General features: G+C 41.9%; 1 protein-coding gene across 12 annotated transcripts in view; it reads left to right on the top strand.

The window, feature by feature from the left end:
- The window catches only part of carmil3 (capping protein regulator and myosin 1 linker 3), a 90,783-nt gene extending 84,874 nt beyond the window's left edge, over positions 1 to 5,909 (top strand). For 7 of the 12 annotated variants that reach the window (XM_061797792.1, XM_061797788.1, XM_061797787.1 and 4 more), the window contains 6 exons: positions 27 to 402; positions 841 to 944; positions 1,047 to 1,242; positions 2,278 to 2,349; positions 2,591 to 2,710; positions 5,212 to 5,909. In XM_061797792.1, the coding sequence (XP_061653776.1) occupies positions 27 to 402; positions 841 to 944; positions 1,047 to 1,242; positions 2,278 to 2,349; positions 2,591 to 2,710; positions 5,212 to 5,252 (909 nt within the window). In that variant the 3' untranslated portion in view covers positions 5,253 to 5,909. Of the gene's footprint in view, positions 1 to 26; positions 408 to 840; positions 945 to 1,046; positions 1,246 to 2,277; positions 2,350 to 2,590; positions 2,711 to 5,211 lie in introns of those variants that run through there. The other 5 variants (XM_061797785.1, XM_061797790.1, XM_061797791.1 and 2 more) reach the window with 5 other exon arrangements.
- The last annotated feature ends 19,654 nt before the right edge of the window (positions 5,910 to 25,563 follow it).

The following is a 25,563-nucleotide window of genomic DNA, read 5'->3' as shown; positions in this document are numbered from 1 at the left end:
ACTGTCGTCTTCTTGTCCTTGGTTAGTCCACAGACCTGGTCAGTATGGTGTACAGTTGCATTGGTGCAGACATTGAGGAATCGGATGCCAGCAGCACCTGTGACACCAAAACGATTGATGAAGTTACCGACAGGTCAACCGGCATATCGGGGGCCACGGCAGACAATCGCACGAACGGCCATGAGGCGTCCTCCAAGCAGCAGGCAGACGGGCTGGCGGAGACCGGCAGGCAGGAGAGGATCGTACCTCTGACTGGCCTGCAGACTGACTCTGACGAGGATGCTCAGTGTCGTGACAAAGGTGCAAGTGGGGCTCCCTGTGGTCTGAGGCCTGAGCCGCCACCTCAGAGCACCAAGCCCAGCCTTGCTGCCATGAGGCAGAGACACCTTCAGGAGAGTTTAGGTACTGTAAGTACTGTTTTATGAAATGTGCCATGTCCAAGCAGGTTGCCTGTCTGCTCTTTGTTTCTCTTAATATTAAAACAATAAAAACCTTTTGAGATAAGAAATAAACACACTGTAGAGTTGTGTTAACCGGTTGGACTTGAAGGATTTGAGAAATATTACATAAAATATACATTCTCTTCCCTTTGGTTCAGTGTGATATATTACAATGTGTGCGGAGCAAGAGGGGATTAAATATTTCGAGTCAATTGTATTTTATTTGTTGGGATCTCCTAACTAGATCGACACACCCCTAGCTGCTCTTTCTTGTTTTGAACGTGGGACAATCATGCGGCATTCAGCAAGTGACTTTGATTCTTAGAAATGTGTTCATTGTGTGACAAACTGTAACACTCTACTTTTCAAATTTCATTGTGAGAACTGTTTTGATTTCCAGCAGAGGCAGGAAGGTTGGAAGCAGTAGAGCAGAATGAAAGAAAACGTGAGGAGAAAGAAAGGACGCAAGGACCCGAGGGACAACGTCCTCTCATTCCTGTCAAGGTGTGTGTCTACAAAGTAAAGAGAGACCTTTTTTTTTTTTTTTAATATCTTCACTAGTGTTTTGAAAACGCCACCTAACCAAACACTTTATCCCATGTTCAGCCTAGTCTCGACCTCTCAAGTGACAAAACCTCTGCAGAAACCCCCAAGACTTCCCCCAAAGTCTCACCCATTAGTCAAGAAGGAAGTGAGGCCCAGTCTGTCACTCCTGAGGAAGTCACCAGGAGAGAGTGGAGAAGCCCGCCAGCACCTGTCAAGCCTGAAATCGATTCAGCTGCAGACAGTGTTGTTTGTGAAGGTACGAAGTGTAATTTGTCAGTAAATGTACAGGAAATTGTAGACTGGTTTAAAAAAAAAAAAAAAAAAAGAAAATCACACCTCAACACTACAAGCGGTGATTTTCTTTTTCTACATTTTTATTTATTTATGTTCGGCTGTTAGGTCAAGCAGAATGGAGGATTTGTATCCCTTTTATGCCGGAACAGTTTTACTGTGTCACATTGGAGTTTTTAAGCTGCCGCTCTGGTTTCTTAGTGTTATAATGAATATTAATAATAAGTGTGGTGGGAGTGAATATGTAAAATATGAGAATCTATAGGACGAGACTGTGAGTGAGGGGATACGCAAGCAATTCGCATATTCCTGAGTTATTTGTCGCAATAAGTGAGTGGTCCCAACAGCAAAAAAGTCCCAGCGGTGTGTGCCTGTGGACACATGCAAGTGAATTGACACATTTTCACATGCACAATGACTGACAGAAGAACTGTATAATTTGCTCCCAACGTGATACATAGCCAGACACCAGCTTCTGGCCGCATTCCTCAGGAATCTTAGCCCGTTTCTCATGGGGAAAATCCCTCTAATGAACAAATATTTATGTGTTTTATGTTTTCCAATTGTCTTCTTCCAACTACCCCCACCACTGATTTTCTATGAAACCACAATACTGTAGTTCTCGTGAAGCCTTGCATTGCACGTTGGAATTGTCAGTGCATTCTGCTATTAGAACACAGTTGGTGAGTTGAACATTATATACCAGAAACAGTTGCAGGATGCCCAGTGGGGGAAACGTTTTCACTTTGATTCTGCTGTCTGCAACTCAGTCGGTATTGCAAAAGAGAATCTGTTCCCAATTGCCCTACCTTGATAAATAAAGGTTCAATTAAAAGAAAAATTGAGATGAATTTGAACGCAGAAAAAATACTTGTTTCATTTGGTTATTACAAACAACTAAAAGTTGAGAGTACATTTCTCCAGTCAACCTAATTTGGAAAACCTTTCTTCTTGACATTGCATGAATTTATTAATCCTGGGAATTTGTCGCACCTGTCAGGTAAAAATGAGGGCCGCAATGGATTTCCAGCACCGTCACGTGGCACAAGAAAGTCCAACTCTTTTGACACAGGTACTGTTTGTCCAACACTTACATACATTTACTGCACCCAGGCTGATCTATTCGTGTTAAGTCATTAACACAGCGTATTTGTGTGTTTAATGCATGGATGTGTGAAATACGTCACAAAATATATGTATTTTTAAATGTCTAAAGAATTCTTTTTTTGCTCGAATTTTTATAAAGCATGTTTTGGCTATGTCTCTTAAGTCCCGATGCCCCGTGTTATCTGTGCCATGTCATTTCCCCTCAGGCATGGAGCGGGGCAGTCACTGTGATCTGGAGAGGTTTTCAGATCCCAGACTCCCTGTGAAAAAACCTTATTTCCCCCAGTACAGAAACAGATCTCTGGACTACCCCGCAGGGACCAGGTGTATGTACTGCATGTCATTCCTTTCCCCAACAAAATTTGACCTGACAGTCGTGTGACAGCAAAATTGACAAAATACTTTACCTTGCATCGACATAATCCATCCATTTGTCTCATGTATAGTTAACTTAAAGGATAGAAATGTATTTTTTGGACAATTTAGAACACTTCTCATAAAGATGCCCATGAAGACACTAAAAGTATATTCCTCGAGGAGACTGTTTCAACAACTTCACATAGCGATCAAGAATGTGTCGGTTATTAAGAACTAACGCTAATCTGCACATGCAACAAAACTTTGGTTTTGCCATGATAGCAGGGCCAGCACAGCTGTGGGGGATGTGACTGTTTCTGTATTATGGGGCCTTTGAATGATTGTGTTTCCGACACTGTAGTCCTGTACCTGGACTCCTGATGCCGCTTGAAAGTGCCCCTGGACCTTTCCCCAGCCTAGCTGATTGTGTCATGGGCAAGAAAAACATTTTCAGAAATAGGCAAAGCACAAGATCTACTTTTTCGTTTGTTTTTTTTTTTTTTTCCTGGCACACACTTGATGGGTGGGCAGACACTCCAGAGACCCAAACATTTATATACGTGCAATTCATCCAGGCAACCATTTGCGCGCACATTCACACCCAAGGGCAATTTAGAGTTGTCAATCAACCTACCATGCACGTTTTTGGGATGTGGGAGGAAACCCACGCAGGCACGGGGAGAACATGCAAACTTCACACAGGCGGGGCCAGGATTTGAACCCCGGTCCCCAGAACTGTGAGGCAGATGTGATAACCGGTCGTAAACCGTTCCGCTTATACGAGCAATTAAAAAGTCAATTTTACATAATATTTCTCTAAATTCTTCACACACTTTTTGTTTCTAAAGCTACAATGTTAGATTACAGCTGGCACCCGGATTTAATTTTGACTAGATAAGTGTTCTTATAGATGATAATTTAAGCATTCTTGGGGTACAAAACTTTTAACAGTTGTGCTTTAGTAACATCTGATTCCTATACAATGTTTCATTGCTGCAGTAATTGGCAGGCATGTTTGATGATTTGACATCACTTTTTTTTTTTACGCTGAACTGTCGGGCACAGAAGACGAAAACCTGGAAGTAATCTGGAAGTACACATGCAAAGGCTGCAGGCGAATCAATTAGCATCAATTGGACAATGATAAAAGTCGACATGTCGCACAGGATGGCATACATTTTTGTTATTAAAGAATATGTGAAAAATCCTAAGTGATGCTCTGTCATGTTACATTTCCTATACATTTCCAATGTTTGTGCCCTCTTGTTTGCACTGAAAGCTGAATATGACATGTGGAAGTTTGTTGTTTGGCCACTAGGGCAATGCAAAACAGACAAACATAAAACTCTTACTTGGTAGCTTATCATTGCCTTATTCTTGTCTGTGATAAAGACTGTTGCAATATGATAATAATAAAAAAGACAAAAATTTACACTGTGAGAGGCCCTCTACCTCTCGCATCTGTGGTTAATAGTAAGTATAAAATATATACTGTAAAATAAGGAAGGGAAACATATATTTTGAACCTCAAAAATTGACCACAATCTCTGTTTCCATTCCAAATGCTGTCATTCAGATTGAGTGTCACAAAAAAGGAAAGAAAAAGGTATCCCTCGTTCATCGTGGGGGTTACATTCCGGAAAACCTCCACAATAGACAAAATCCATGAAGTACCGACCAAATATTTATTGTATTATTGATGAATTTAAAATTTTCATGTGCAATTTAGTGTCTATGTATTTTCAATGTCAATTGGCGAATCAATTAGCATCAATTGGAGAATGACAAAAGTCAACATGTCGCAAAGGATGGCATAAATTAACATTTTGAAAGCACAACTGCTTGAAGTCTCGGCGCCCTTTGCACAATGGTCAATGCAGCGGGCTATTGCTATATTAGTCATTCAAACCGATCTAATTGCTAAAATAAAAAAAGAAAATGTACCAATAATGCTAACTGTACCATAGATGTGCAGGTTAGTAATTGCGCTACACTGATCAATTAAAAGAAAATATATATATATGCAATCCATTGAATCGGCAAAAGGTGAACTACAGGGGATTACTGTATACAATTACTTGCGCCCATTGGTGAAAGTCAGCCTAGTGGGCTTGATTGGCATATGCCAATTTCCTAGGCCAATAGGGCAGTTATGATTTGAGCCCTTTTAACGCTGCCTAGCAACATTATGGCAGTGGAAATATGAAGTAACTAGGAGCTAAACCGGAGCTATTCTTTTTCACTGCAACCATGCCTGCAAGTTAAAATTATACTGCTGTACATCTCCATTGTGAGGTACACTGACAGTTGAAAATATATCAAATAGTAGTCGTAGTGATAGTCCTGAAATGCCTGAATTATTCAAACCAATGTTTGTCATTGTGAATGTATGTTTAGATTATACAGTACATATAGCGGTCAAATTAATTCGCATTAATCATCTTACACCGACAATGTGTTTGCTTTTTAGGTTCTGAAAGTCCCCACCTTGGCAACAAAGATGCTTTATGACGTCACACGTGGACCAGGCGGGGTTTGCATGGAAAACAAGACAAGAAAGCTGAGGACTGGAGTGAGACAAGCTTTTAAACGGCACTGACCATTGTTTTAATTCCTGTAATGTGATTTGTTACTGAGTATGCATGTACTGTATGGTTTTTAGTTTAAAGCAGGTGCACTTGTTAAGGGGCATTTTAAAAGTTTTTATACAATAGTACAGTAGAGTTCAATGTATCTCCCGTATTTGCTGCAACTGTTGTTTTATGCTGTAAAGCTAAATGAATTCAAAGTATCCTTTCTTCTCATCCCCTGCCTGTTCTTCACTGACAATCTGTTAAAAAAAATTGAGTTTGTACTGTATTTATTCAAATGGAGATGTACATATTTAATATAAATCTGCACTAACCTTTGTGGTAAATCTACTGGTGAACAATCATGATTTTTCTCTTTAGTGATAATTTATCATTTCGTGTTATCAGTACGTGTTAGTGTATGCAAATAGTTTAGAAATTTGTTTAATGCACTAATGCAGTCATCTCTTCAAAGGTATTTAAATCAGTTGGATAATCAGTTATCCTTTTAATCTGAATTTACTAGCGGGAAAATGCGTATTTTTTTTTCTAAAAATGCATCTGTTACCCAGAATAAATAAAAATTACTTTACACAAATGAGGTTTCTCAAGTCTTCGTTCACATTTACAAATCTAATCTATGTCCTAAAGCTTTTTTTCTACTTAAAAATGGCACCGTTATTGACTATGCATCATGCACTATTTAGCATGTGACCACTTCCTTTTTAAAACACGTGTAAGGCCCTAAACATGTAATTCTTTTAATGCAAATCGTGAAGGACTGTTATGGTGCCAGAACAGCAGAGGGCAGTAGTGTCTCGGTGCTTCTCGCACTTCTGTAATGAACTAAGAATATGCATGAGCATCGCAGTCTGTTCTGGTGTTTATTTGCAGCTGAGCTCATTGGAAGATGGTCGCCTTGGGAGTGTGGGCCAGCAGATCTAGAGAAGACTTGCTAATGAGGGGGATGATTGCTTAATTGTGTGCCCATTAATAATTTTTCTCTTGCACGTAAACTGGAGATTAGGCCCTGTTGGACGTTTCCAGGTCTGCCTCGAAAACCGATGAGTCGGGCTCTAGACCGTATGTCAGCTTTTACAAATAATGAGAATTGAGACAATGGCATGTCACCTGATCGCTCACATTGGGAGAGTTGATAAAGAGGAGAGATGTCACGCTGAAGGCTTAATGCTGGATTTGTAGTTTTCCACACTTAACACCGCACCATATGCCCAGTTTCATCACAGTACACCATCAGTGTACTGTGCATGTGCACTTCCGGAAGAAGCCACACTGACACACACAAGACGAGAGCGTGCACACTTTTACAAGCTCTCCTGTCTCCGCACCATGTCTACCCTCGTAAAAGTGTGTTCCGTCACTGTGCATGCGTGCTGATGTTTTTTGTGTGCGCAGCGCTGGCAGATGGGTCAACAGTAAGCCACTTGACTGCTGTGTCAACAGTGGCAGGGTGGTAATGAGTTGATAGGAGCCTTCGTGCACCTGTGTTCCCATTGAGAGACCACAAAAAAAAAAAAAAGTGCAGCATGTGAACACGAATTTCACTTGGAATGTTAAGAAATAACTATTAATTGAGTCTTGTACTGTGGTAAGGCCTACGGAGAATCTGTGGTCACTGACCACACTCATTTAAAAAAACAAAACAAAAACAAAAAAAAACATTAGCTTCAGCAAAGCCAGGTCCTCTCATCTAAACTACACACCAAATCTTGAAGAATGGGGGTCTACAGGGTCCAAATGGTCCATATTTCACTAACAAGTTGATTTTATGTATTTTTTGCTCAAGAAAATGAAACTGCCAGTCTTTTCCAATAATATCGATCTGTTTTGGAGCAATTGGTGAATAACTAATTGCACTTGGAACGCCCCGTTTTCATCACCAAAATCGGCATGCCCCCTATGTCTTGGTGTGATGTCAGTGGCAGAAGTGGAGACCAAATTCGCTGCATATTGTCGCTGTCGGCCAGAATCCCCCCACCTCCAGAAAGGCAACTTTTAAGGAAATTTTAAAATAAAACAACAACTGGAGACACTGCATAGCCAGTGTGGACAAAAGAATGTAATATACAATAAATTGGCAGAATATCGTCACTGTTGGGTGGAATCCCCCCACCTCCAAATTGACAACTTTTCAGGGGAAGAAAAAAAAAGGCACATTTTTGGAGTTTCCAAACACCACTCAAGGCGTTCTCATCAATCGCTCAGACGAGCAATCATATACCATTGCACTTGTACTCTCACATGAACACAACAGCTAGCACCCTAAAATTGTTTAATCGCTAATTTCATACGCTGAAAAATCGCCGATTTATTAGGGTGTCATCGATTGAAATTGTACAAAAATGGTGCCAGCCAGCCGTGCACATCAAAGTCTGCTGAAGTCACACGACGCCGCGACACTACAGAAAGACTTTAAAAGCAAACGCATGTGTCATGTCATCCGTCCAAACTCCTTTCAAAGATATTATTGGTATTAGTGATGCAATCAATACAACACGGAGGTGATGAAACATAGTCTAACTGCTGTCTGTCTTATTATTTGGATTGCCAGTAGAGGAGGATTGTTAATTAACATTCCTGTACAATGCAGGCTGATGTGCAGGCAGTTATGAACCTGGACATGATGCTGAATTGTGGAATTGCCCTTAACGTAACATTTATTTTTTCCACATTTTGTCACGTTACAACTGCAAACTTAAATGTATTTTATTGGGATTTCATGTGCCAGACCGACACAAAGAGGTGCATAGTTGAAAACGCAATTATTTTTACCAGTACAAATCTGCAAAACAAAAAAAAATGCAAAAGAATTCTGCCCCCTTTACTCTGATACTCCTAAATATAAGTGCCAACCAATTGCCTTCACAAGTCACCAAATAATACAGGTACAGCTGTTCTTTAGAGGTTTGTTAAAAAAAACAAAAAAAAAAAACAGCACCATGAATCTGAATAAAGCCAGAGGAACACACAAACCGGCCGGGCCTGGGATGAAGTTGCGGAGAAGTTGAAAGCAGGGTTAGGGTACATCCCGAGATGTGAATATACAACCACTGTAGGATTCCAGGGGATGCTCGGTATCCCATTGTCCTGATATGCGATTTTAAAGATCCCTCGAAGAACTAGCATACGTAGCAGCATAAAAGTACGTCACGTGGCACAAAAAGGCGCGCTCAGTTACCACCGTACTTTGTTTTTCATTTATTGTTTTTACATTACTAAGAACTGTTTCTCAAACATTGTATTTACCTAAATTAGGACTTTACAAGGCGGCACGGTGACCGACTGGTTAGCACATCTGCCTCACAGTTCTGAGGACCGGGGTTCAAATCCCGGCCCAGCCTGTGTGGAGTTTGCATGTTCTCCCCGTGCCTGCATGGGTTTTCTCCGGGTACTCCGGTTTTGCCTCGCACATCCCAAAAACATGTGTGGTAGGTTAATTGAAGACTCTAAATTTCCCATAGCTGTCATCATATGCCTCTTGTTTGGCCTTTGCCACCTCTACCTTTGCCCTACGTCGCATCTCCATGTTTTCCTTTCTCTTCCACTCAGTCCTCTCAATGTCCCACTTCTTCTCACGACTCTCTCTGTCTGCGATACTCAGGACGACTTCGTCTAGCTCCTTCCAGAATTTCTCTTTCACCTCGAGGTCACATCCGACCTGTGGGGAATAGGCACTAATTACATTATACATAACATCCTCAGTTTCAACTTTCAGCCTCATCAATCGATCTAACACTCTTTTCATGCCCAAGACATTCTTAGCTAACTGTTCTTTTAAAATAACCCCCCTGGCATACCTCTATTCACACTTAAAAAGGGGGGATATGACGCAACCAAGCAGCAGACACTTGACAAGATTCCTCCAGCTCCATCCGGGCTGCTGCTTTTATTTCTCCTCTCCAATTCGTAAAAGCCATCTATTCAGCTTGTTCCCATCTTTTCAAAGTGAGGAGGTGTGGTTAGATCGAGCAGTGATAGTGAAGCTGAGTCAGAGTGAGATTGAGTGGGTGTGATAGATGAGACATTTTGCAGACGACGCATACCTAGGGCTGCATGGCTGACTGAGGTGCCCAAAAGCAGAGAGGAGGGTTATATAATGAAGACGTATCCACAACTTTGTCAAGTATTTAGGAGGGGAAACGGGGCTGATTTGCTGCTGTAACAGCCTCTAGCCTTCCAAGCGACTCAGTAACGTCATGGCTCTTGATTCTGCATGAAACATCCGTCCATCCTTTTTCTGTACCACTTATGAGGGTCACTGGTGCACTGGAGACTAATACCCAGGGTGAAAGGCATGGTACACCCCGGATTCACATATGCAAGAACCACCAATTACGCTTGTCAAAGACAAATTAGGAGGGAAAAGGTCACGATTAGAACAAAATCTATATTTCCAGAGTGTTTCTCAGAGTATAGTGTGACTCACCATTTTATACATACTAAAGATAATATGGGACATGACGGTAATTCAAATTCCAAGGCAAATCTTTTGCCAAAATTTTTATCAACATAAAATTATTCAGGCTTAGGGGTGTTTGAATTGAGGAAGATGAGGTTGCACTGCATTTACTATCAGCTTTTACCTTCAGTTTTATTTATTTGCTTTTCCTTTTAAGTAAGCCTATTAGTGTCAAGGTTTTGTACCCAGGGGGATTGGCACATATTAAAATACTTAAATGCTCCAAGAAGTTGATGTGGTAGCATGTATCAAGGCACTGTTCCGTACCACATCCCATAGTAGACACAGACACACACAAATTCTCCTGCCCCAGTGTGTGCAGCCTGAGGTTTTTCATGATGACCAGGGCTATCGAGGCATTGAACACTCCACAAACCTTGTGAAACAAAGGTGTTTTTGGTCACTTATGCGGTGAGATATCAAGTAGTAGAGTCAGAAATGCCAATGCTGCATCCTGGCTAACCAAAGGTTTGCACCTTTAGAGGGGTTTTTGGTTTCCTCAAAACCGCTTGAGGTCGTTGCCATCAATGTCAACAAGAGGATTTGCTGGTCATCCCTGATGTCATTTCTAAATTTGTCCATGCCTATCCAACACTCGATCAGTGAGTCACTACAGTAGCATGTGTGCTGACAAAGAAGTGCTTCTATACCTACAGTGTGGCCAAATTCATTCACAGCGATCAAGGGAGGACTTTTGATGGAGAGCTCTTGAAATGGAGGTGTCAACTCTACGGCTTGGAGAAAAGACAATGCCATACCAACCTTAAGAATGGCCAATGCGAGAGATTTATTGGCTGTGGGGTGACTTATTGCGCACTGTCCCTCTAAAAAGATGAAAAGGTAGCCTTCAACTGAATGCTCTGTGCCTATAACACAACACAACATCTGTCAACAGGATATATGACTATATATGAAAGAATATGTCAATTTTACTCGTTCAGATATGGAGAATACCGAAAGCAAACCTTTGAAGACAAAATAACCTGCAGTTTATTTTCTTTGCAAAGTGGTCAGATAACAGATACGTTGACAGGCAGTACAGAATGTCAATATCTGGCTAAGAGGAGGTTCAAAGCCCAAGTCTTCAACCCCAAGGTAGAAGGCGAGAGCAGTGTATGTATGGCCAAAGAGCAGCTTGGCAAATAAAGAGGAGGAGCACAGGTTTTCCCCTCTTCATCCATCACATCAAGTGAGGGTGAGCTGACAGCTATTACTTGGAGCAGATCGCTGTGCACAGTAAGTGAGGCGCAAACTTTAAACATGAATTTTTTCTTCCTTCCTGTGGTTCTGCCCTCCTTTTTTCATCTACATTTTGGCTCAGTCCATCGCTGGACTCCAAAATGACTTGACTGGCGTCAGGTTCGACTTTTCTATTGCGTGTTTCTTGTCTTGGCATCACAAACCTCTTTCACTACTTACAGCACACGGGCACAATCTAATACCACCTGATACAAGAACCGTGTCTAAATTCTATCTTTAAAAGCAATAATGAAATGTTAAACACTGAACACTGCTCTCAGTGCATTTCTACACGATGGCAAATTACACCTACAAAATATTGTCAAATCAATACCTAACAGTCAAATGAGCACTGATTATCATTCCATTGTCCTTTTAAATGAATCATTTTTGGTACATTATTTGATGTCCTTCGACAATTCATGTGTACCATGGAGTGTGTGTCATTCGGGGGAAAAAACAAACATCTACACTGATTTTTTTTTTTTTCTTAGGGAACTAAATTGCAGTTTCATGTCTGCTTTGATTAGATTTGTGCACTCTGGAGTGAATGAATAATGTGTCCAATTGTAAAGCATCTTTGAGTGACTTGAAAAGTGCTATATAAGTGGTATGCATAATTATTGTTATTATGATTTCAACTTTTGTATGATGATTTTAAAAGAGTAATATGGCAAAAATCTATCTTAATCCAATCAGTAATGTACAAAAGAGAAACTCAAGAAAAAGGAACAGGACATAAAAGTGGACTGTAGATGAATGGTTTGAAATTGGGTTAGGATTTATTTGAATCAAAAATCACAAACTTCACGTCCATCTCTGATCGTTCAGGGCCGCTGATGACATGGCGATGGTAGAAACTGGTAGGATGGTAGGAGAGAGAGGTTAGGAGTGTCGGACTGAGAGTTGAACGTTAACTGTCTCTCATAGCATTGCATCCGTCGTGTTCCTGACTGTCTCTGCTCCTCTTTTCCCAAAAGGCCCTAAACACAAGCCAAAACTCGTACACTCAGCATTTAGCCTAGATTTAGCAGCCACATAAAACAAAAATAATCAAGATTCCTTCACACCAGATGACAATTTGTTGTAGGATGTGTAGAGATGGACTTTTTACTGGTCTGTTTTTAGGTGGGTGGGTTGCTGTCAGGATTGTTTAAAAATAACTTTCATTCGAGAATAACGTTTGTTTGACGAGCCAAAAATGACAAAGTCCATTTTAATCGTGTCAGATGACAAAATAGACCTAAACCTTTTCCCTGCCCTCACATCACACATCACACATTTACAACTGCCGACAATGACCTTTTATGTTAGTTTTTAATATAATATTGCCCTTATGTATACTAAAAATGCTTGAATAGTTAGTAGTTAATAGTTCCTCCCTAACTGTGACTCTGCCTTCCTTGCTGACCTCCGCCTGCACGCCAAGTCCACATTCGCAAAATGAAAGGTACATGAAGACACAGGGTGCTTGGAATTGAGCGAGTGGCTGCAGGAGAGGCACAGATGGGTGACGAAATAAACAATCGTTTGTTCATTTGCTTGTCCATCTGTGCCCCGCACAACACACAGAGACGCTTGATCAGATTTTGACAAACGTGGGAGTCATGCATCCCACTACTACACTAGTCATTTTAACATTTAGATTAGCTGACAGCAAGCCTTCGGAGCCAATAGAAATACTATTATATTTACTCACTTTGTAGTTGAATGTTATGCTTGAATGTTGTGTTTACTGCATTTCATCTTCAAGCACATAAATACATGGCACCCAACACACTTGGAAGACTCCGGCACGGTGCGCTTGCTCATACTTTAGCACATGCACTCAACATAATCGATAATGCGATCGTTCGTCCAGTTATTCATGATTGCTGCCGTCTTGTCTTAGCAAAACAAGCCAGGCAGACAGTCAAGTTCCACTAATGCGGTGTCATGATGTAGTCGCACGATAACGTGCAGCCACGGATAAAATAAATGCATTGTGAAGTCTGGTGAGCAGGGGACAGGGGAGGGAGAGGTAGAACATCTCTGGGGAATAAATAGAATTCATTTGCAATAGCTTTTATACCATTGAAATACAAATATTTTACCATAAAACAAGACACTGTGCACAGTATTTCTTAGTGTAAAATAAAAACGCTCACAATCTATACATGAATTTCCTCACCATACCCCAAAGCAACATTGTTGAGATGGTAAGAAATGAGGGCTGTGTAGACTCACTAGTGCCATATTAAGCTCTATGGATGCATAAAGCCTGTGGTAACGTGAGTAACAAATTATTAGTGCGGTCTTGTTTATGTATTTGACTGGTGGGAAACAGGCCACGGTAGGCTGGAGTGCGCTCAGATACAAATGTGCCGACATTTATTCAACAACTCCCACAAACGTAGAGGTTTGAGGTTTTTTTTTAGTTTACTGTTCATGCAGGTCAATTTTCTGGATGTAACTAAAAAAAATGTCCCCTTCGTTTCTATGCGTGTATATTTATTCCTTAGGAACAAACAAGCTTCCTCCCACTGTCTTCGAAATGTGCCCATTGAGGTGAGCTGCCTTGTTTCTGTCGCCATGCAGTCCCCGTTAATGTCACTGAGGGTTTGCTCAGGTCTCCTGAGAGGGGAGGAAGGGGGTTGTTGGTGGAGGGGTTGGCGAGACCACGTCTGACTCATCGGGCCTGTCAGTCATCGGGAGATTTCGATGCCAAGGGGTGCAACTATTATCTGCATGAATAAGGCATGCCATTATTTCCCTCCAGGAATTCATGACTTGATCTACAACCCCAATTCCAATGAAGTCGGGACGTGTTAAACATAAATAAAAACCGAATACAATGATTTGCAAATCATGTTCAACCTATATTTACTTACACTTCAAAGACAAGATATTTCATGATCAAACTGATCAACTTTATTCTTTTTAGCAAATAATCATTAATTTTGAATTTTATGGCTGCAACACGGTCCCAAAAAGCTGGGACAGGGTCATGTTTACTACTGTGTTACATCACCTTTTCTTTTAACAACATTCAATAAACGTTTGGGAACTGAGGACACTAATTGTTGAAGCTTTGTAGGTGGAATTCTTTCCCATTCTTCCTTGATGTACAGCTTCAGCTGTTCAACAGTCTGGGGTCTCCGTTGTCGTGTTTTACACTTCATAATGCGCCACACATTTTCAATGGGAGACAGGTCTGGACTGCAGGCAGGCCAGTCTAGTACCCGCACTCTTTTACTACGAAGCCATGCTGTTGTAACACGTGCAGAATGTGGTTTGGCATTGTCTTGCGGAAATAAGCAGGGGCTTCCATGGAAAAGACGTTGCTTGGATGGCAGCATATGTTTCTCCAAAACCTGTATGTACCTTTCATCGTTAATGGAGCCTTCACACATGTGTAAGTTACCCATCCCATTGGCACTAACACAGCCCCATAGCATCACAGATGCTGGCTTTTGAACTTTGCGTCCAGAACAGTCCGGATGGTTCTTTTCCTCTTTGGCCCGGACGACACGGCGTCCGTAATTTCCAAAAACTATTTGAAATGTGGACTCGTCGGACCACAGAACACTTTTCCACTGTGCATCAGTCCATCTTAGATGAGCTCGGGCCCAGAGAAGCCGGTGGCATTTCTGGGTGTTGTTGATACATGGCTTTTGCTTTGCATAGTAAAGTTTCAAGTTGCAGTTGTTTGTGTTTTTAAGCATGTGAATTAAGACTGAAAGTGTATTAATTATTTTTTAATAATAATAATAATAATTCATTTTATTTATAGGTGCCTTTCAGGGGACTCATGGTCACGGTACAAACATAGTTAAAAGAATTGACATCTTAGGGCCCCATGGAATGGCCTGTGATTGCCCGAGGGGCCTAAGTCCGCCCCGGCTTTTGAGCGAAGAGCTGCCACTCCAGTTGACATTTTTCAAAAGCGGTTGAAAACACATTTATTGAGGCAGGAGACTAGCAGTAAGAACTGATTGTTTTCGATGCGTTTATTTTTTTCATTGTGACTTTTTCTTGTATTAAATGTAAAATGTTGTAAAATCTGTTTGGTGATTCTATTGCTATGTGAAACACTTTTTGAGTCCTCACTGTGAAACATGCTCCATGAATAGAATTATACTATACAAAAAAAACCCACATCTATTTTTTCCACTTTAATGTTCTCTTCCATTGCTTCTTTACAGGAACACCTGGTCCAACACCTTACCTTCATCATGCCTGCCATTGTCAATCTCCTTTTCAGTGTTGTCTCAACCAACACCACCATCTCCTTTAATGTGGTGTTGCCCCTGGTCAGCCTGGTGTCCCTCATGGGGGGCTTGGGGGGGTCACCTCCTCATGTGTTTGGTGCTGGTGAGGAACCGTCGCAGCCGCACAAAGCCGGGCTCCATCCTGCTGCTGAACCTGAGCCTGGCAGACATGGGTGCTCTGCTCACCTTGCCCTGTGTGCTACTGAGTGCTAGTTTCCAGGACTGGCAGTTTGGGGGTGCCACCTGCATCCTGCTGGGATTCATGACTTCCATAACAGTGGGGGTGGAAATTTTCAGCCTGGCTACTTTGTCTGCGTTTCGCTATCATATTGTTGCCTCAGGGACAATACGACCTGTGAACTTGACATATATGTGAGTATCCATGAGTCAGAAAGGATTGGAAGCTATAGCATAAATCTATAGCTATAAATCAAACTAAGGGTGCTTTCACTGTAGAAGCACACCTGGCTAGGCACAAACCAAGTTTACACACTCATTAACTGTTTGTGTGAAAACACCCTTACTTCTTACAGCCAACATTAATGTTCTCTTATTGTCGTCCACAGGTTATCAATTGTAGTGGCTATTTGGCTTGTCTCAGTAGCCACGGCTTTACCCAAGGTCACCTACATCAACTTCAACGGTGGTTGCACATGGTCAGTAGGCCGAGACGAGTGGCTGTTCTTTCTGGTCCCGGCCTTCCTCGTTTATTATATTGGCCCTCTCCTTTGTATTGCCGTCAACTGTGGCCTTATCATCTCCCACCTCCATTGCTACAGGGGGTCTTTAGCTGCACACAGGCGGAACAAAAAGGCTACTGCTCTACTAACTACTTCAACTCTAGTTTTTGCTATAAGCTGGTTGCCATACTATGCACTTGAGTTTGTTAACGTTATGTCTCCTTATATTTATTCTGTAGCTTCGCCCTATAGCAGATTTGCCCATAGGTTTTCCTCAACTTTATCTCCATCATATTTGTTAGTCACAACATCTGGGCCAAGTGTTGAAAAGAAGACAAATGTGTCCCTCCTATGGGAAGTGTCATCTTTGACCGCCATATTGTTGGTGTGTCTTGCAACATGCTGGAACCCGCCACTTTATTTTCTCTTATCACGGCCTGCAGTGCGTCAGCTACGTGCTCTCCTACCTTCCTTCTTCAATGAGCATCTGATGGAGAAAAGGAAACTTGCACAACGGTGGCGAATCACCCCTGTTCTCTTCACTCACTCACAACAACGTCAGCCTCCCGTACTTCCTCACAAAACTGGTAATGAATCGATAAAAGTTAGCAATGTGACAAACTATTCAGGACAAGGAAATAAATACGAGATGGATTAAACACTTGCATGGCCATACCTTCATCCTGTTTGCTGTATGCCTTTTTGTAATAAAAATATTAACATTAACAGTGCCATTACCAAAATGCATTGCATGCCATAAAAACAAATACCTGACTCACTAAGTGACAGACTTTAGTAGCTCTCTTAAGTTGAGCGCAAACCTGAAATGATGAAATGAAATAGCACCTTAGAGCTCAAGGTAAACAAGTGCGCATTACATTGTGCCGTAATTTAAATTTCCTACAACAATCAATACAGAACATGAAAAGTAAAACATATTGTGTCGGGAGTGAATAGATGAAATGGCAGTGTCGTCTACGTTGGCTCGCGAGAGTGTCCCTAAACTAGGAGTTAATACGGCATCATAACCCGTGGCATCCATAATCTGTGCGGAATGTTGCTAAACCTATCTACGACCGACAGTTCGTGTTATCACTGTGTATATCCAGAAGTTAAAAAAATGAAAGCGCTGACCATTTTGCACAGCCAACAGCCTACAAAGCCGTGGACTTTCCCTGCACAGAAGCGGGCGGGAGGGAGGGGCCATGGAGTGTCGAAAGAAGTGCTGTAGAATTAAATGTTCATTATTTTACGCTGACTGCACCACTTCATAATTCTTGATCATCGTCTTTAGAATTGTTGACTCGTACGTAACGGTACTGTACGTTGTGTATCTGTGTGGCTAGCTGTAAGTTGTTGACTATATTTTGGAGGGTACAGCAATGTTTATGGATTAAACTATTACTTACTAATTATTATAGGCTACTATTATCACTTTTAGGAGAGTGTCAATTATTATTGCCTGTGAATACCAGTGGTTCACTGGATTATTATTGCATTAAAAACATCATGGTTTAGATAGAACAAACACACGCCTTACAATTTACAAATTCATGTTACTGATCTGGCGGCACGGTGCACGACTGGTTAGAGCGTCTGCCTTACAATTATGAGGACCAGGGTTAAAATCCCGGCCCCGCCTCTGTGTAGTTTGCATGTTCTCCCCGTGCCTGCGTGGGTTTTCTCCGGGCACTCCGTTTTCCTCCTACATCCCAAAAACATGCATGCTAGGTTAATTGAAGACTCTAAATTGCCCTTAGGTGTGAATGTGAGTGCGAGTGGTTATTTATTTATGTGTGCGCTGCGATTGGCTGGCAACCAGTTCAGGGGGTACCCCGCCTCCTGCCCGAAGATAGCTGGGATAGGCTACAGCACGCCCGCGACCCTTGTGAGGAAAAGCAGCTCAGAAAATGGATGGATGGGTCACTGATCTCTAAATAGATTACTTCACATCCCATCTGAACAGCCATTTTTCAGGAACTTGCTGAGCTCACACAGAGCGACATGAGCCACCGGAGCAAACAACTCTGCACAGAATGTTTGAACAGCCTTCCCAGTGCTACTGTAAAAAGGTGTCTGATCAGTATAAATACACATAACATGTACGCAGCATGAATACATATGCAGGTTCCAAGAGGTCCCCCCCTGTCTGACATTGCATTGTATAACAGATGAATAAAGCTACCGGTATCTTGTAGCTTCATCACTGAGCCGTAAAAGACACAACATGCAGGAACACAGGGGACAGACAGAGCTCTCCCTAACTCTTCTCTGTAAAACACTTGACGATCCCAGAATATAAATTCAATACCACCTCAATAACGTGATGAACAGAGACCAGCTTAGCTGCAGTAGCAACATACTTTGATGGTAAGACTTGAAAGCAGAGTGAGTAGTAAAGAAAAACTTCACACTAAGAAATAATCAAATCAGATGAAGACTGTAGAAAAAGATTTTTTAACAAGTGGAGCCCCATCTTCGTTCAGGTAATATCTCACATATTAACACAGCGCAGGGCAGGCCAAGTCTTTGGCCTTCTGGGCTCATCTGAATGTAAAATAACTGTAATTTGATGTTGTTTTATCCTTCACTCATATTTGACTTCTCTCAGTCCTCTGCGCTTGTATATTCAGATGAGACAACCCACATCATCATTCTTGGGAGAACATTCTGTCAATTTCTATGCCAGCCTCAAAATAATATAGAACTTTATCTTTTTTTTATAGACACTTTGAGCACTCAACTGCCTCAGTAAGTTAGTAAAATCACATTTCAATATAGTTCCTACTATCCTATATCGCAGGGCACATATAAACAATCAACCATTCACAGCTACGGGCAATTTCGACGCAGGGCTGTCAAACCCGTTTTTGTCACGGGCCACGTTGGTACAATTCCTCTGAGAGGACCGCTATGACTTTGAAACCATATATATGATTCAATGCCTTATTATAAATCAGTGGACCCCCACATACTTATGGTTTGCCAAGTGCAGATTCACCTGATCACTGATTTTTCTTTTTTTAAATTTCTTTAAAATGTTTTAATTTTTCTTTTTTTTTTAAATGCAATTATAATCGGCATCAGTTATCCGCAAATTTGTGCTATTCTTTGTCTGGCCCGGTCCACACAACAACTTGATGGATAACTATTTGAAAACAGAACTCAAGAATGATGGTTTGTTCAACTATTGATAAAGTTACTGTAAAAAAAAATGGGCTTGGTAACAAAAAAATGTTTGTATTATATAATCTCAATGTTATTATTACATACAACAATCTGAAATGTTGGTACAGATTTTAGCTAGAATCATAGTTGATTCTTGATGACAATAATTTGCTTTCGCGGACCACATATGTTGTGGCGGGCCAGATGTGGGCCCCGGGCCTTGAGTTTGACAGTAGTGATTAAGAGTTTTCAATTAACATACCATGCATGTTTCAGGTATGTGGGAGGAAATCAGAGTACCCAGAGAAAACCCATGCAGGCGCGGGGAGAACGTGCAAACTCCACACCGGATTGGAACCCAGGTCCTCAGAAATGTGAAGCAAATGTGCTAACCAGTCTTTCACCGTGGCGCCATGCTTTTTAATGGTCATAATTTGTGGCTTCATAGAAAGAATGGTGAAGAGTGAGTTAAAGAAAATGATGACAATTTCAGTCTTTGTAATGTTCTTAAGATGAAAGTATACTGTATACAGAACTTAATAGACGTCTCTGAGTTTCCAGGCATCTTGCCTGGGCAGCCATATCTCATGCCTTAGTTGCCTTTTTGACCCTCTAATATGTCCCAGAATGCACTGCAGCACATTCCAATAACCAGAGCCTCATTTGGTCTTTCTCATGGTCATGGTGGCTAATGAGGGCGCTTCTTCATCATCTGTGTGATGATCCTTTGCACTCTGAAAGGGACCAGTGCGTTCTAACGTCCTGACTAGAGTTAATTAAGTCTTCTGCATATTAGCGAGCCATTTTAATATATGTCACACTAAGCAGGGGTCCATTTATAGAATTTTCCCCACTGCCATGTTAAGTGTTTACTGAGGCTTTCAGAGGGATCAGACAACCCAGAGCACCATGAGCTGCAAAGTGAAGCTGTAAGCAAAAATAAAGATTCCAGAGGTGCTTATAATGATGGAAGGTGTCTTCCCGTTAATCAGACATTTTGATATCATATTGAGTATTTAAAGTTCATTCGCACAATGAACACTTAACTTTTATAAGGTTGCAGAATAAGACGGCAATTGTCATTGAACAGGCGGCATTGAACACTATGAACTGCCTCAAGGCAAAAGTGTTCATACAAAGACAAAAACAGGGAATCCATTTGAGTTAATTGGTACTAAAAACAAAAGAATTTGAGGAACGATTGAACAATGACAAAGGACTCATTTCTGAGTGGTTAAACTTACTTCCATCTTGAAAAAATCAAGTGACAGATAAAAATGTTCTGAAAGTGTTAAGGGACGGGAACTAATTTGTAAAGATACAGAGAAAAGGGAGAAAACATGCAGGATGAAAGAGGTAGGACGATATACTGTAAAGTAATGAGTGTGAGTAATGGTGGCTATAGGGGGTAAGTGGAATAAAGGTCTGGGGAATACCAGAGGAGGTTTCAATGGATGAAAAAAAAGAGAGAGCAGGAATGTTAAGGGAGCCAAGGAGACGCAAAGTAATGAGAGATGGGGAGAAAATAAATAGTAGGAACTTTCTGTTGATGTTTTAAGGGAAGCTTCCCAAAAAAAATCGCTAGGATACATGACATACTCTGTGGGGGAATATGTGCAGAGAGATTCAGTCACACAGCACTAACATGCAAGGAAAGAGAACTTGTGCAAGGTGTGGGGAGGATCATGAATAAATACGGCGTAAAAATGAGAAACGACTAAAATGTTGTCATTGTGGCATATGGGGGATGTGAGGGAATGAAAAACGAGGTGCCTGTACAACAGGTCAGAGTGCAAAATGAAGCAACATGCAAAGCCTTCATTTTAGCACATGGGAACAAAGAGGAATTGAGCACTCCATTGTTCCATCCAGCCATTTTCTTCTGCTAATCTGGAGTAGGGTCGAAGCCCAGTCTTCCCTCTCCTCAGCCATTTCATCCAGCTCTTCTGGGGGGATCCCAAGGCGCTCCCAGGCCAGCCAAAAAACATAGTTTCTCCAGCGTGTCCCGGGTCGTCCCCGCGGCCTCTTCCCGGTGGGACCTGCCCGGAACACCTCACCAGGGAGGCCTCCAGGAGGCATCCTAATCAAATACACGGGCCAACCACATCTGGCTCCTCTCAATGCGGAGGACCAGCGGCTCAACTCTGAGCCCCTCTCGGACGTGTGAAGGAAGGTCGTTTTGGCTGCTTGTATCCGGGATCTTGTTCTTTCGTTCATGACCCACAGCTCGTGACCATAGGTGAGGGTAGGAACGTAGATCGACCAATAAATCGAGAAGTTCGCCTATTGGCTCAGCTCTGTGGTCATCCCGCTGTGCCATTGTAAAAATTTCACACTCAACACTTTTGGATATGCACATACTCTAGTCAGGGTTTCTCTGGGGGCTAGTGCCTGCAGTCAAGGGGATTCCGCTAGCGGACTGGAATTCAGCATGTCGGTGCTGTTTGGTCGGGGAGGCGGGGGTGGGTCACTGCGCTAACCTCCTGGTGGCTGGTCAGGGCTTCAGTGAGCTGGCATTCACCCTGGGTTCCTGGACGTAGGTGTTGTCCTTTCAGCCTGGGTGGGCATCCTGGCCAACCCTTCCCTCTTGGATGAGTGCGGCGGGGTCCTCACCTTGCCTGCGCAGCAACTCCAGGACACCCTTGATGATTATTGTGCTTTAGTGGTGATGTCGATTCACTAGCATGTGTACACAGACACACGCCCATAGGACTTAGTTGCTCGCTGTGGCACCAGTCACTATACACGACTCTTATGACTTGGTAAACTTCCTGGACTGTCCTCACACTTGCACTCAGTTTCTACAGGTATTTAGCTATTACATAGCCACTCTCACCACACTACTCACTACTGCTCACTAACCCTGGCCTGTTCTGTCCTGCCCTGTCCTATTCTCTGTTCATTGCATCACTTCCTCACAGAGTGTAGCACTACTGTCCAGGTTAGAATTGACTCCAATGTAAGGTTTTTTACTGTCCTGTCTTTATTGAGTTTATTTTTGTATCCTTTCTCTCTGTCTGTCCTCTCGCAAACCTCATTCTGTTCAACTGCATTTTCTAATAAAAATCCATCATAATCCAAATAACATTAAAGGGAGTATATAAAACTCCCTTGTTTCACAAAAATACTGTTTTAGCATAAAAAAATATACAGATCCTCCATTCTGTATGACCAAGCAGCCAAACGTTTGTGTTTAAAATGTTTAAAAATAATAATAAATGCAAGGTAGCACAACTCAGGTAAAACAGTGAATCAGCATAAAAAAAATGAAAAACCAGGTACACAATAATAAACTAGGAAGGCAATAGAGGCAAGGAATAAGCAAACAGTGTGCAATACTCCGGCATTGTCCTGCAATAACAGTGTTTAAATACTCTGCTGATTAAAACCAGCAGGAGGTGAGTCGCTGGAATCAGCAATCACCACGGAGACTGAGGAAACCAGCAAGCAGCAGGACAAACAGGCTCAAAAAGCAGGAATGTGACACTGCTACATTGTACGATCAAAAATTCATTTTCACATAATAATTCATCCATCCATCCATTTTCTACCGCTTATCCGAGTTCGGGTCGCAGTGGCAGTAGTTTTCGCAGGGACGCCCATACTTCCCTCTCCCCAGCCACTTCATCGAGCTCTTCCAGGGGGATCCCGAGGCGTTCTCAGGCAAGCCAGGAGATGTAGTCTCTCCAGCGTGTCCTGGGTCATCCCCGGGGTCTCCTCCCGGTGGGACGTGCCCGGTACACCTCACCAGGGCATCCGAATCAGATGCCCCAGCCACCTCATCTGGCTCCTCTCAATGCAGAGGAGCAGCGGCTCTACACTGAGATCCTCCCGGATGACCGAGCTTCTCACCCTATCTCTAAGGGAAAGCCCGGACCCCCTGCGGTGGAAACCCGTAAATCGACCGGTAAATGGGGTACCGAACGATGAAAACCACACTGATCCTCCTGAATCTGAGATTCGACTTCCCGATGGCCCCTCCTCTCCAGCACCCCTGAATAGACCTTATCAGGGAGGCTGAGGAATGTGATCCCCCCTGTAGTTGGAACACATAATAATTGCAAATGACCAAACAAAAATACACCATAAGGTTTGATGACGAATATGATTAACGTCTATTAAAGTGTTCCTAGTAATCCAATAACAATCCCTACCATTAGCATTGTCCTAATCACTTTTGTTGTCTGTGGGCTATGTTGCTAATCCCCCATTAACAAAGAATTCTTACCGATAATGCTCTTAGGCTGACAGTTAATACCACAAATCCAGTCGTGGTAAATACAGTATTTAAGTTTGTCCTGTGTCTTCTGCTGTTAAATTAGAACGGTAAATGAAGCAAGTTGCTGCATTACATTGTGTTTTGATTTTCTGTTTTATGAGATAGGTCTTCCATTTCTAATCTATTAGCACACCTTTGACTCGTTTCAGAGCTGTGCAGTGTATTTTTATGAATGTGCCAGAACTCAGCCTGTTTGGAGCTGTCACTCACAATGATACTCTTCCCTTGCTTGCCTTAGTATAGTGAGATATTAGATGTAGCTATATGCATTGAAAATCACCTTTCTTTGAATAAACAACAGGAAGCCACCCATGTATGGTTAGTATCCAAAACCTTGTTTGAGTAATATGACCACAGGATATGAGTGGATTCATTTGGGTTCAGGTAGTGCTGTGTTATTCCTTTGGCACCGGTGTCAAGTATGTCGCTGACTCTTAGATGCTATAGCTATAAGCATTTTGTGTTTGTGTGTGTGCAAATGTTACATAATGCCTGTCTACATCACAATTGTTTTTATGCCGGTTTTTATTTTTTTTGTGTTTTCACTTTACCAAATATTTTCTAGGCCTCAGCATATTACATGTAGGGATCAAGATGCAAGTGAATAGCTGATACTGTAAAGTAAAATGTTTAATCTTGACATACAGAGATGATTTCTGATACAACTGTTGTTCTCTGAGGGTTGTCACTATTTACTTCCAATGCATTCGATTGGGTCACTCCGGATACATACAGTTTTGTCTTTTTTTTTTTTTTTACAATCTTACACCCTGAATAGATGGATATAATATATACACCCCATTGGGAAATTAAAGAACATTGTGGTTTTATTCCTATATACTCACCCAGAGTGCTGTCTTGAGTGGTGTTCTTTTTTGGTTCAACCTATCCCAGTTGAGGCGGCACGGTGGACGACTGTGTGGAGTTTGGATGTTCTCCCCGTGACTGCATGGGTTTTCTCCAGGCACTCCGGCTTTCTCCCACATCCCAAAAACATGCCTCAATTGGAGACTCTAAATTGCCCGTAGGCATGACTGTGTGTGCGAATGGTCGTTTGTTTGTATGTGCCCTGCGATTGGCTGCCAACCAGTTCAGGGTGTACCCCGCCTCCTGCCCGATGACAGCTGGGATAGGCTCCAGCACCCCCGCGACCCTAGTGAGGATGGATATCCCAGTAGAAATAGGGTGAGAGGCAGGGTTCACTACAGACCAATCATCTGTCAGTCACAGAGTGAACACATTCAAATCAGTATGTACACACATATCGCGAGATTCAGGTCATTGTCGGTCATCCACCAATTGTAACGCTTATCCTGTTCATTGTTGCAGGGTGCTAAAGCTTATTGTCAGCTAACTTTAGGCGAAAGGCACGCACGCTACATCCAGGCTGGGTCACCAGTCAATCACAAGACCAATTCAGAGACAGACAACCATTCACATTTAGATTCATAGTGTCACTAAATGGTTATGCGTGCATGTAAGCGGAATGACTGACACAAAGACAAACCTCCATTCACACCTACATTTTGTGCAATTTAGGATATGTGTGCGCAAGAATATTTTTCATATTTGTTTTTTAAAAGTTCAATTTTTTTAAAATGATCCCCATATACACCTAGCTGGGAGCTGGGAGGTGTTTTTTTTTTAAAGTGAAATTGACACTTTTATACTAAGTCCATGTTAGAGAGACGCTCTATGGAGGTCTAAATAGCCATAATATGGGACCTTTAACATACACAGATTGCTACAGAAATGTTTTGTTGTGTTGCCAGTGATCTGGCCCAATGAGGACAAATTTTAAATCTGGTTGGTTGCTAATATAGTTTGTTACATGTAACATTGTAAGTAAATAAAAAGAAAGTATTACTTGTTCAAAAAAAATGCTTAACTTCAGAATAATTATTTGAAAAAACTAACAATACAGATAATACTTCATGTTTTGATCATCTGGGTAGAAGCAAAATCATGCATTGTAAAAATGCATTACACATAGGTAGAAGGATTTTCCAGAATTTTGAGGTCAACTTTGGGGCTGCGTATTATACATGGGTGCGCATTATACACGAGAAATTATGGTACTCAAAGACAACCTAACCCAACATTACCTTGTAAATATATTCGTCAACGTCAATGTAAATATGGGCGATGGAGTGCCA

Source organism: Phyllopteryx taeniolatus, chromosome 14 (genome assembly GCF_024500385.1).
Source record: "Phyllopteryx taeniolatus isolate TA_2022b chromosome 14, UOR_Ptae_1.2, whole genome shotgun sequence".
In the NCBI taxonomy this organism is placed as follows: domain Eukaryota; kingdom Metazoa; phylum Chordata; class Actinopteri; order Syngnathiformes; family Syngnathidae; genus Phyllopteryx; species Phyllopteryx taeniolatus.
This window is presented reverse-complemented; position numbering and strand designations above follow the sequence as displayed.